Source organism: Drosophila subobscura, chromosome A (assembly GCF_008121235.1).
Source record: "Drosophila subobscura isolate 14011-0131.10 chromosome A, UCBerk_Dsub_1.0, whole genome shotgun sequence".
NCBI classification, from domain to species: domain Eukaryota; kingdom Metazoa; phylum Arthropoda; class Insecta; order Diptera; family Drosophilidae; genus Drosophila; species Drosophila subobscura.
In genome coordinates this window covers 7,682,595-7,696,064 of record NC_048530.1, presented here as the reverse complement: position 1 = coordinate 7,696,064, position 13,470 = coordinate 7,682,595, and the positions used below count along the sequence as shown (strand labels likewise).

General features: G+C 44.0%; 2 protein-coding genes across 2 annotated transcripts; both read right to left on the bottom strand.

Annotated features, from left to right (window-relative positions):
- Positions 1–9,280: 9,280 nt before the first annotated feature.
- LOC117894697 (polycystic kidney disease 2-like 1 protein) lies at positions 9,281–11,965 on the bottom strand. Its single transcript, XM_034801882.1, has 8 exons — positions 11,599–11,965; positions 10,766–11,498; positions 10,461–10,692; positions 10,171–10,398; positions 9,868–10,110; positions 9,571–9,812; positions 9,456–9,509; positions 9,281–9,389 (listed from the first exon to the last, which is right to left on the bottom strand). The coding sequence occupies exons 1-8, from the start codon at positions 11,963–11,965 to the stop codon at positions 9,281–9,283; spliced, it is 2,208 nt and encodes a 735-aa protein (XP_034657773.1).
- A 536-nt stretch (positions 11,966–12,501) lies between these two features.
- Positions 12,502–13,374, bottom strand: LOC117889636 (S-phase kinase-associated protein 1). The gene is made up of 2 exons (XM_034794095.1): positions 13,261–13,374; positions 12,502–13,013 (listed from the first exon to the last, which is right to left on the bottom strand). Exon 2 carries the CDS (start codon positions 12,994–12,996, stop codon positions 12,508–12,510), a length of 489 nt encoding a protein of 162 aa, XP_034649986.1. The 5' UTR covers positions 12,997–13,013; positions 13,261–13,374; the 3' UTR covers positions 12,502–12,507.
- Between the last annotated feature and the right edge of the window lie 96 nt (positions 13,375–13,470).

The window sequence follows — 13,470 nt, the reverse complement described above, 5'->3', positions numbered from 1 at the left end:
GACTCAATTGTTTCAAGTTTTTGGCCAGCCAAGAGGCAAACACACACAGACAGACAAATGCAGCTACCCAACTGTCCAGAATGTCCAGCAGTCCGCGCGGCTACCGATAAGCAGCCGCCGGGGTATGGGGGCTTGTGGAAAGTACAATAATGTCGCCTCGCTGCGCTGTAATCCACTCAAGGCGCTTGGCTACTTAAGAACAGCGACTACGACGACTTCCTTTGGCTGTCCCGTCTCTACAGAGAGTGGCAACAACAATTGACGAAATTGTTTTCGTGACTTAAATTTTTGCGTGCTGCTGCCTGGGCCTGGCCCTGGTCTTGGGCTTGGACTTGGGACGTGTTTGGAAAGCATATGATGTGATTTGCCATCAAATTGAGTTGTCTTGTCAGGCAGGCAGCAACTGCGACTGTCTCTCCAACTGCGTCTCCGTCTCCGTCTCTGTGTATCCATGCAGCATGGTTATATGCTGGTTTGGGGTGCCGAAATGCAATTAAATTTGGAAAAATATCAACAGCCAAGATGGAATAATAGTTTATAATAGCAAAAGTGTTGGTCTCGAGCAGTGGCAAGCGCCTTTATGATGGGCGAAATGGCAAAAGTGCCTGCCTGGGTTGTCTTTAAATAAATACACTCAAGTGGCTCGCTCTGCTGCAAGGGATGAGCAAGAGGATACACCAAGGGTGTGAGGTATTCAAACTTGTGTCTCTGTGTGTGTGTGTGTGTGTGTGTGTGTGTTTGTGTGTGTATTTTTGGTTGGCAAAGTGAGATGTGAGATGAAAGTTTGCATGAGGCTAAACTGAAATAGAACTCCGGACGAGACGAGATGGCTGCTAATGCCGGGTGCGAAAAGTCCTGTGCAAATTGTGTGCGTGGCCCCAAGTTAAGATCCTTTTGGTCGCAGCACAACCAGAGCTACCAGTACAGTGCGTTGCATACATTTAAAGGCAGCAAGATGGCAGGGAGAGAGATTGCATCCACCTGAAAGAGTTGAAAGAGCTTTAAGAATACAAAAATAAATAAAAAAAAAAAAACAGATCTAACCAATTCAAAGCTTTGTCAGCCTTCTGCCACCGTAACGCACCTTCCACTGTGAACGTGTAGACATTTTGTACAGCAACTAAATTACACAATGTTAATATTTGTTATGTAAATATGCAGCCGTGTATGGATGGACGACGAACGAAGGAACGCACGAAGGATGGATGGATGAAGCCACCAGCAAAGTGCAACATCAACGCCTACGGTTTGTTCTGTTTATTTCTTATATCCACACACACAAAAGGCCTACTGCCTGCCATTCAAATATACATAGATAGTTCTGCCTGTGTGTGTGGCACATGTTTATATTCCAGAGTTGGTATTGTATCAAATTTTGTGAATGGAATGCGATGTGCATTGTGCTATTCAAATAAACCGAAGACCGAAAAACCCCACTTTCAATTCGTAATAACAACAAAACAAATGACAGCAATCGCTTCACTCGATTCTGTGTCTGTCTCTCATCGCTGGAGGCGGGAGTTTGCTAGAGAAAATATTCTACTGGAGCACAGAGAGCGTAAACTCTGTCCTGGAGCCAAGGGAACTGCATGACACTCATCTTAGTGGCAGTAGAACGCGAGCTTCCGATGGCATGGGCAAACTGCAAATAAATAAAGCGGAAATTAAATGAGAAATGCGAGCCTTACAATTTATTATTTTTATTTCTTCAAGCGAGGCCAACAAGGGTTTGGCTTTTGCCTAATTTTCTCATTACATTATCTTTCAGTGCCTGGAATTTTCCAATTTCCCAAAGCCATTTTTTATGCCACTGAAAGTGAAGTGAAAAAAAGAGTTCAATTAATATGACAGAAACCCAAAAAATAAACTTTTTGATTTCTAAACAAATTATTTTGCGTTTCCTTCCTTGGGCTTTTTTGTTGTTGTTGTTGTTGTTGTTGAAGGTGTTGGGTTCATTTGTTGGATTTGATTGACATTCGTCAAGTGAAAGGAGGAAAGGGATTAAATTATGGAGTGGGAATGCCGAGTTGGAGAAAGTCCTGCAGGAAGGATAATCTTTAATGGAAAGGAGTATACATTTCACATGTCTGTAGTTTCACTCACTCTCTTCTCTGGTGGATTTTTTGTTTGTTGGCCAAGTTTTACTAATTACTAAAACGATTAATAAGTGGAAGCGTCAACGCCTTGTAGCTTATAATCGTCACAGGATAAACACACGCAGAGCAACAAAAACCAGTTGAAATTGGGCAAAATCTAAATAGAAAACCACAAAATGATATAATGTCCCATGTAGAACCCACACACAAAAAGCAGACAGGGCAGGGATAGGAACAGGAGACAGGAGACAGGAAGAAGCTTTAAAACAATTAATTATAAATTTATAGAGGCTGCAAGGAGCAAGGAAATGGGGAAATGGGACATAAGTGTGTGTGGAGGGGGAAACAAATGCAGACATTTAAATAGCTCGACAAACAAAAGCCAGTCAGCATATCACACACACACACTAACACATACATATGCAAGTGTGTGTAATACTTATACAAGTTCCAGAGGGACGAAGGACCATCGACATAGACACTGAGTGGGGCAAAAAGCAAAAAAGGAGTGAAAATGGATTTCCATTTAAGGCGGCATGTTGAGCACATTGTTTTTATTAAGTGTCGCATGATATGTGCGATAAATGCGAGCATATATATACAGTATATATGTTTGTGTCTGTTGAGCGCCATTCACATAAACACTTCAAGTGGCAACATGACGTGCAACTAATCCGTTGCCCAAAAAATATGTTACAAGTGGGCAGAAGCGGGTCGAGAGAGCGGCTCCAAACAGTACAAACAGACATTCGTACGTACGCACGGACAGACAGACGAACGGACAGACAGACGGACAGTTGGACTGACAGAAACAATGGAGTCAAAATGAATGTTTGCCTCTAAAAAAAACCAAGACACAACGTGAGCTTTCAGTTCGACTGCGCGAATTCATCCTCGAGGTAAAGAAATGAGCAGAGAAAAAATGCAATTCAGACTATAAAAATATGCTAGCAGAATTCTTGAGAAGATCTTAGAAAAATCTTAACGAAAAGATTGTTCAAAGTCCAAAAAAGTCGATACAAAAAGTTACATAAAGCGTAAGGTCTTCAAATTATTTTGCTTATTGGGTGAATAAGTTCTTGAATTTATCCTGCCAATGACCACTGTGCAAGGACATCATAAAACAGCTGCCGACCCAGGCACAAAGATGATGACAACTGCGAGCAGGATGGTAATGATGATGATGCCCTGACCCGAAGGGCTTGGCTGGGCAAAGGCAGTCCCTCCCTCTCTCCTATAATGCACGCTAAATACATAGTTTGAAAATAGTTTTGAACCCTTTCATCAAGCAATCCCCAGTCTACCAGTCTAACAGACTCGTGCCTCTGTCCTCTCTAAACTCCTTCAACACCAAGTGAGCTCCGGCTTGGCCGCAAACAAACAAAAACCCCATGGGAACTCCACTCGTGGTTCGGCGGGCTCCCCGGCGACTGCCGGAATGGCAGTCCACTGTGGAAAAGTGGAAAAGCAGAAGTGACACTGCCAGCGAGCATTGGCTGTCGTTTTCCATCTTTTTGTTTTGTTTTTTTGTTAGTTTTTCGAAGCCCCGTCCTGAAGGCTTCCCCCATCGTTTTGTTTGTATGGTTTATGCTGTCATACGACCTTTTTTTGTTCACATTTTCGTCGAGTTACATTTTGTCACTCTCCTTAGCATCGTTTCATCAGCATTTGCGTGTGGCAGAAGCGGACTGCACTGCTTTCAACTGATAAATGAAAGACGAAGTCGAATAGCTTCGTTGCTGTCCTGTCCCTCCCTTCCTGCCTCATAACCACATCCACAGGCCCTATCCCTGTCCCTGACTGTCTGTGTCTGTCGAAATGAATGTTGCAACTAAATGAATAAATGGAAATTAGTGCCAAAAAGGCAACGATGCGCTTACAATGAACCTCCGGACGGGCGGGCCAGTGCCAAATGTTGGTTTCTTGTCCCTCTGTCACTCACCCACACACTCGCATTGGATTTGAAATCAGTAAATGCATTTTTCATAGATGTGTTCATAGATCCTGCACCTACAAACGTTGATTTCAAGCCGCTCATTCTGCCGAGAGTTTCTCACATCTAAAGTGGGTTTAAAGATTTTCCGATTTAATCTGCAAATAAACAATTGAAATTTCAATTAAAATCTTGTTTCCTATTACTACAATTATTTCGGTTTCAGTAAATAGTTAAATAAAACCTTTGCTACACATTAATAACTGTCGAATTAATAATTATATATATTTAACATAAATAGCAAATATAAACACAACTTTAATTTATTTAAGTCAATCTAAAAGATATTTTAGCTATCCATGATGGACTTTGATCAAAACGACTTTCGTTTGGAATTAAGGGCAAAGATAAGCTTCTCCTATAGGATTCTCCTGTTGCTGAGTTTTGAGGTTTCCGCTTTGATTCTCTGATTTGTAACCTGTAACCCTCCTGGGTTAGCCTAAGCTCTCTCTCTCGAATAATTATGAATAGAATTCTTCAGCAGTTTCAGTTTCAGTTTTAAATTGAAGTTGTTGGAATGGTATTAAATGAGATTAACTGATTAACGGACTGAAGGCCTTAATCAATAAGTTTCCCTTCTTGCCATTGATTGCAAAAAATGTTTGTAATTTCAGTTTAAATTGCAGCATAACACTTTTGCCCACTTTGCCTACACTCATTTAAAGCCAGCGTCTGCTCACAAAATCAGCAGCATCCTCATCCCCGCCACGAACAGGAGCGGGAGCACGAATATTATCGTATAATTCAGGGCACAACTGAGAGAAAGGGTAGCGCAGCGCATTGAAGCGAACGCATATCTATCATTAATATCGCTGCAGTCAGCTGCTGTTGTGCTACAAAAGAAAAAAAGAACCAGCTGCAAAAAATAAGGCGCATTACGGTCAGATCTGTGGCCGAAGCTGGGAGCACTCTACCAGAGTAGAGGAGCTACAAAATGGTAGATACAATTTCCCTTTTGATACTACTTATACAATGCAAAGAGAAGCCTCCTCCTATCCGATTGGTGTCCGGGCATCAGGGCCTCGCCCTGGAGGTGAAGAAAGCCGCGTAGAGTCCTGTAATTGGGATCAAAATTAGCTGAAGCTTTGATAAATAAATAGATATATCATATAACCATAAATATACACATTTAAGTCCAATAGTTTTGCAAGTTGCTTAGAGTTCTAGCAACTGAATCTGCGACTCTTTGATGCCACATTCAACCAGCTGTAGTCCCGTGACTCCTTTGCATGAAAAGGGTATCCAAAATGGTACACACACACACATCCATTGGTAGCCATGAATGCTAACACACACACACACACACCGAGGAACGAATAGCCAGGGATCGCTGGCATTGTGTGGCCCTGAGGTTTGCTGTGGCTGCAGGAGCTGGAGCTGGAGCTGCAGCAGTAGCAGTAGCAGTAACTGACTGCTGAACTACTGCCAACTGCAATTAATCATTTTTCTATCATTTTCAGATTTTTTACACACACATACCCACATGCCCCACACACTCCCACCCACACACATGCGGTGCATGCTGCATATGCACGAGCCTCGGGTAAGTTATGATTTTTCCACGATGCTGTTCTCCGATTTCTTCCCGCTCCTTTTTTTTTGTACCTACTTTCGCTCTACCTCTTCCTCTTCCTTCATTTTTTGGGCGAAAGTTCGGTCCTGCTTGCGGCAAGCTAAAGAACTTAAATGGAGCAATGCAACATGGAGCTGGCCACGAGGCAAGAATCACATGATAATTGAGGCACGGCACCTAATGCGTGTGTGGGTGAAACGTCCGACATCCAGACAGCAGCAGCAGGAAGGCAGGGAGTGGCACATAACTATAGCGGTAATTGGCCATGGATATATGCAACTTAGGAGTAAAAATTATTTGGATTATAAATCAATTATTGCCATTAGTTTTAGTGCAAAAATACTTACATTTCGATTGAAATATTTGATTGAAAATAGCAATAGAAAATGCATTTCCATAAGAATGAAACTTGGTAATAATCAAGCCAGGATCTATAGTCCTAACTCTGTGACTCCCTCCATAAATTTCTTATTTGTCGCTACATAAGTATTGATGGCAGACAGTCCCTTCATCAGCCCTTGTTCTACGATTTTCTGTAAGTAAAAGATAATTATTCAAATTAGTTTTAACCTTCACCGCTAAAGGCAAAAATGTAAGCCAATTTCTACATATGAAACGCACTGTACTGCATGCATACATATGTACGTATGTATGCAGCTATATCTGATGTAGATGGATGGATCTGCACATAGCCTACTCGTACATACTCGTACACACATACACCTATTTGGAGGCACATGTCTGTCTGCCTTTAACCGCCGTAAATTGCAGCGTCGTCGCCGGCCTAAACGATTTCTAATGGCGAAACACAGCGGGCGCCAACAAACGCCTCCATTTGAGCATTTCAGCATGGTCCATGCCACCTGCACCATTCCACATGTGCACATGCTCAACGTTCATCCATCTCCCACATCTCCCACATATATGCACACGCACACATACGAGATATGTGCACACAAGCAGCAACATCTTTGCAGGCATACATCTCCATGGACATATGTACATAGATTAGGTCAATTTGCTGGTAACTTTTGATGATGCCCCAGCACATTTACATCCTTTGGCCAAGGCGAGAGCCAAAGGCAAAAACTTTTCGTTGATGGTCCAGGCCAGCCAGCCTGGTCGGTCACTCATTGATGCGGATACATCCGGGATGGGTGTGTGTGTCGTGTGGTGTGGTATGGTGTGGTGTGTGGATCCAGACGGGGCAGGCATATTGCAGCAGCAAGTATAAGCTGCTAACAAGTCAACAAGACCAACAACCAGATGCTGTAGCAAAGGCAGTGGCAGTGGCAGTGGCATCGGCAGCAGCCAGAACACTGGCAGTCCAATCCAGTCGTGGCTCAGTCAGGCATTCCCATGGGACATTTGGTCAGCTTGGTCAGGTTAAGTGTTTTATGAACTTGTTTCAATGAAGTCATACAAAGTGCGTGGGTATGTCTCTCTGTCAGTGCGTGTTCGTGTGAGTGTGCGTGTTCGTGTTCGTGTGCAGGTGCCATGTGGCATATGGCATATGGCATGTGGTGACCGGCAAGGAGGCAACCAAGTCCTGACATCGGCATTCCCATAGCCATCGCATCGTCTGTTGCCATTGAAGCTTTTAATTTGATTTTCGTTCAAGTGTCGTTTTCTGTGGTTCTCCAGTGTCTGTCTCCCCTCTCTGGCTCCTACTTCCTTCCAGTGTGTCCAGCGTGTGTGTGTCCAGTGTGTGTTTCCGCACTAACTTGAGCCCTTTCTGCCACTGCCTCTACTTTTCTCTACTTCTTTTGGCTTTCTGTTACGGCTTCTACTTTTGGTGCCGTTCCTGCTCGGTTTCTCCTAATGAGGCGGCATTCGTTTGTCTCCAAAATGCTCTAATTAAAGCCAGTTTGGTGCAAAAGTAAATCGAGAACTTTGCCTTTACAACTCAGTTGCTTGCAAAATGCACATTCAAATGCAACTTTTGACATATTATGCCTGGATTTGGGCATTAAGTTACTTTCCTTTACGGACGACTGCACTCCGCTATGGACTGATTTTAGTTGCAGATATTTAAAGCAAGCATCCTATCGGGACTATGTATTAAGTCACTTTTAGTGGCCTTTCAGTGGCATCCATACCACAGTTTATATTCGCTTAAAGTTGAACAACTTCCAGAGACGAAAACACCACAGAAACACGCGCAGCAGCACAAGCAGTGGGGCCTGAGCTAAGGCTAAGGGCAACAAATAAACAAATTGATTAATTTACAAATCAAAAATTGATCTAAGAATACGTCCACTTACCACAGGGACCACTATTCGTCATGGACCACACAATGAGTGGCTGAAGTCGCCGACAATTGGATCTGTCAGCCATAACCAAACTTCTGCAGCAAGCCGCAGCCGTGCAGCCGCACATCGATGAGCAGGTGGCGGCGCATAACAGCCAGTACCTCAGATGAGTTCCACCGCAATACGACTAAACATGATCGAAAGTACATCAATAATGGAAAATTACACAGTTGCAACAGGTAAATAACACAACAAACACATGTGCACATGGCCAAATCGGATTTAAAGCACGTGCTCTCGTCCGAGTGTGTTTTTGGTGTCGCCAAGATGTCGCCTGCCTCAATGGTCGCCAACATCATACAGGATGCCTGGGATAAGTGGAACACCACACTGGAGATAATGGGCATTGATCCGAAGCTGAGGAGCATCACCACGCAGCCATTTCCCGCCGTAGTAATTCTCAATGGAAGCCAGGCCTTGGTCGGCAGGGTTGCAGCCCTGGCTGCAGGTGCTGTGCCTTCGCAGGGCGGAGGTTCAGCGGGTCAGCGAGGATCGGCATAGTTGGAAAGAGTTCATAATAAATGTATTCTTGTAATTAGCTATGTGCTTTAGAGTTGTTTCAAATTTCCAACGGCCCCTGGCCTGTTTCGCGCACGGATATCGCAGCCATGCCAACAGATGGTCATCAGTTGTTGCTTCGGCGTTGACGACTAAAAATGTGCGAGAATGTTCCATCCGATTGTCGCCAATGAGGGTCTGTGCGGTGCATTTTATATGCTGCATTATAGCATAGCATTCACCCAATTCACTCTAAATAAAAGCACAATTTACAAATTACTCGCCCGGTTCTTGTTCAACTTTTTTGCAGCCAGGCCCTGGTTTGCCATGACGCTCCTATCGATAGCTGCTTATCGATGAGGCGCATTTTTGTTGTATCCCATTAATAAATTATAAGCTATTAGCTATAATATTGCGAATATTAGCACTAAGTTATGAATACAATTAAAATAAGTAACTGAAACAGCAGCGCTTAAATTAAGCCCTTGATTTATTTTTAACCCCAGTGTAGCACTGTTGGGCAGACAAATATCGATGAGGCGCGTCAATTTGTATCTGTGTGTAATTGATTAATAACAAACTTTAATGTATACCAAGGGCAATAAACACTAGAAATATTGGTCGACTTCAATTATCTTAACAATTAGCTCAGGCTGACATGAATATATTTTGGTTTTCTTATTGCGCGATTAGCGCTCAAAGCCCTGGTCGATAATGACCTAGCGCGTTTGAGCGCTAGCCAGCGCGCGAATATTTGAAAATTGGCTAGTTACAATGAAATTAATTGTGTCTGAGTTAAGCTGAGTGCTTAGCTCTTCCTGGCGCCGTGCTCTCGCTCAAAGCGTTGCAGAATGCTATCCATGTTGGTCACCAGCTGTTCGAGAACTTCTTCAATCAAACTCACGCGATTAGTGACCCTACGGGGAAAGGGAAAGGTCATAAATGTAGGACCAAAACGCAATCCATACATCTTGGGCGCTTACCGAAATAATTGCCTGTTGTGAACATCGTGTGGAATCTCTTCGAAGTACCGTGCCCTGAAATAGATTCCCAGCTAAGGATATTATTTACTCAACAAGTGATATCTGGTAGACGTACTCTTCTTGGGTCATGTTCTTCCTTAGCACTTTGGGGTCCTTCAGCTCAACGGCTTCAGCAGCTTTGTGAACACTTTTCGGTCGAGGTGGCGGCAGAACGCGACGCTTGCGTCCGCAGTGGGTTACCCAGTAGAAGGCAGCGGACAGTTTCTTATAGACATACGAGGCCAACTGGCTGCGTCCCTGGGTGATTTCATTCTTCACCGCATTATAGGTTTGCATTATGATGGCCAAGAACATGTTCTTAGTGGAAACACAAAAGAATTAAACCGAACGAAATGCAAGTGCGGAAACTCACCAGCAGAATGAAGAAGACGAGCACAATGTAGGTGAGAAAATAGATGGGACCGAGCACTCGGTTGGATTGCTGAATTAGATTATACTGAAAGTCGCCGAGTATCATGCGAATCATGGTCAGGACAGCGGTAACAAAATTGTGGAAATCGGGATGCTCAGAGCCGAACAGCAGCAGCCCCAGCTGGGCATAGGCCAAGAAAACAATTCCAAACATAATGCTGAAGCCAATCAAATCTTTGGAGCACTAAACGGAGCAAAGGGAACAAATGAAAGTTACAAATTAATTTGGAATGAACTCACTCACCCTTCTCAGTGTCGTTGTGAACTGAATGAGTGTCTTGTTGAAGCTTATAAACTTGAATATTTTGATCCAAACGAGAAATGCCAGAACAGCCATCATGTCCACATAAACCAGATTCGATAGGCAGAGATAGTCGATGCTCTGATAACTCTCTTCGGCGCGTGCCTTGGACAAAATGGATTTCATTCTCAAGGTGTGCCAAATGTTGTACACCAAAGCGAGGTAGCTCAGCTGCAAGGGAGACACATCAAATCGAAGGGAGGAAACCGGGAAACCGCTTAGAATACAATTACCACCAGCACAACATTATCGAGAATGTTCAGTGAGGATTTGTAGTACTTTTTACAGCCCGATTTGTGCATTTCGTTGATCTCACAGATGGTGTAGTAGAACACCATTATGTACCAGAATATGTAGACCACGGTCATGGAGAGACTGAGGTCCGTGAAGAAGGAATATTCTTTGACTGTCTGCAGATGCGCCTGCGGTATGACACCGCCCGTGGGCGGAATTTCGGCAATTAATCTGTGCGGAAGAAAAGGAAACTTTCAACTTTAAGGTGAACTTCATCGCGAAGGAGTAATACTTGACCCCATACTTGACGCTCTGGAAAATGTCTTTGTTGTCGCTGAACAGATTGAACTCCACCAAGCAAAGCCGCGAGCCGCGATCCAGCCAATTGGCAGTCTTCAGTTTATTTATGATCCGCAGATTCTCATGCTTATCGTAGGTCAGATCCACAGTATACCCACCCGAGCGATAGAAGGCCAATAGAGTCATGATTGGAGTGGCGCCTAAAGCTCCCATCGTGCGATAGCGCGACTCCTTGTGCCACTCGCTGCTTTCTTCGGCCTCCACGGAATACGCGGGATAGCAAATGTTGTAGTTCTGCGTAAAGCCAGTGTCCACATGGCAAGTGTCCTTGCTGACGCGTATCTGCCGCAGGCGCGGTGGACCCAGCAACAGATTCTCCTGCAGAAACATTCGACCCTGCAGATGGGTGGTTAAATAGGGGCTATTGACAGCCCACGGGGGAGCAGCTCGGGCAGCGGGCTCTCTTTTCCTCCCCGAGTATTCCTCCTCCCTGAACTTCCCCGTCTTCCATCGTCTTTTGGCTTTGTTCTCCGGTGCGGATGTTGGGTTTTCGGTCATATCTCCGTGTAAAGTGTTCACAAAGTTGTATATCAAGTAGTCCCACCAATCTGGCACGGTGAGCATTTTCTCAAAGGATATCGTCACGGAGGGCACCACCGTCAGGTTGCGTGTAACAAATAATCTCTTCATCGTATCGTTAAAGTAGAACATGTGAGAGTGACGCACGGACAACGTAACTGCAGGAAGAGTAACGGCTGTAGCTGCAGCTCACAGCAGTAGCGAGTGCTCGAACCAATTCGGAAATTGCTTTATGGTTCAATTGATTGCCAAACTCACCCAGAGATGTGAGAAAAAGGAAAATGATGAAAACTCCAAACTCCATGAGAGCATCGCGCACCTCCTCGTCGGTTGTATAGAGAATTCGCGACGTCTTCACTTTCAGATGTTGTGGAATTGGGGTCTCGCGTCCAACTTCATTCATGGGTGTTCCCCTTTTTGGACTTGCACCAATTTCCACCTTCTTTCGTCGGAATAAACGACGTTTCTGGCTGTTTGCTGCTTCCGGTACCTTAATTCGGACAGGAGTCGCAGCTAATGGCGCTCCAGGTGCATGCTTGGGCAACTGCATCGTGGCTAGTGCCGGTATTTCATGTGCCGCCCTTGGTGACGGGCCGGGTTGTTCATCCTCTGCATCCGAGCACATTTTTTTCCTATTTAAATGTGTCTATTTATTTGGGAAAAATGTCTTTCAATGGAAGTTTAAAAACTGCTTGCTGTGAATTAATTTGTGTTATTATGTTCACCAACCAAATTCGGACTAAGGTTTAAAACTCGGAAAAGCCAGCGTCACTAAATACATTTTACCTTACATTTTACACTATTTGTTACATCTGTCATCTATTTCAGCTCACTAGCCTCCGCCAGAGGGAGAAACAGCTGGCAGATGCCTCGCAGCAGGAGGTGGGGGATAGCCGCTCAAAATGAATTCCTTGTTTCTGGCTATAATATTGATTCGATCTGCAATCTAGCAGTTGTACCCAAGGCCAAGATGAAACACAAAAACTCATCCGATTGATTATATTTGGCATAGGGCCACATCAATTTTTCATACTTTATTTCGTGTATGACAAAGTAATCACTGAACGTGTCTTATGCCTCGAATTAATTAGAATTATTAAATTTATTTGTCATCATCCGGCAAGCTGAGGGCGGCTTGATGGTACACCGCTTCCCTGGTATCTCGTCTCACTTCTCCTCGCACCACTCGTTCTCCTTGCGCACCTGCTCCTCCTCGGCGGGAGTGAAATCCTTTTTGATGTTGAAAGTCTTACGGATCTCCTCTGGAGTTTTGCCCTTGATCATGTTTGCGACGGTCTTGCAGGTCAGTTCGAGCAAGCCCTTGATATCCAGGTAGTTAGCGGCCAATATCAACTCGAAAAGTGTGCCCTGGTCGACCTTAAGGAAGTCGGCGTCCCACGAGATTATGTCGTCGGTGCGCTTCTCCTTGCTCTCGTCGTCTTCAGTCGGCTGGGGATCGTCCTTATGGTAGTGGGCCCACGTCAGTACCTTGCGCAAAATTGTGGAATTTACATTTGGCAGTGGGACAATGGCATTCTCATCATCTTCCATTCCGCAATCCTCCAGCATTGTCTTGATAGTTCCTGAGCACTTCGCGATTTGGATGTCGGTGTCGAAAATCTCCTCATCCGAGGACTGCAGTTTAATGCTCGGCATTTTGAATATGGTTTTTTCTGGAAAAGAAATGTGAGATTTATAAAAATAGGGGAAAACTCAAGACACAATTTCTAGAAAAACGCGCACACGCAAACACACATACACATGCAGGCACGCGTCAATGGAATGCATATACATATGTATTTCAGTAGAAATACAAAAACATGCATATACGAATGCGCCTGTGTGTGCGCGTTTATTTTTCCCTGTGCAAGAGTATTTTGAAGTGCAGTTAAATCCCCTTCTTATTGGTTAAACACTCACCGTTACGTACTGTTTAAGTTTAATATGCAACACAAATTTTGTGAAAAGATAAATTTGTTAAACGGAGTTTACAAATTGTGAAGTGAGCAGCAGTGTGACCTCGGATTTATTGATAAAATATTTCGTTTGACCCTCAGAAATATACCGAGCTACACCGTAAATATACCGAAAATCTGAACACATTTTCTTGATTTTGATGTTCTATATAAT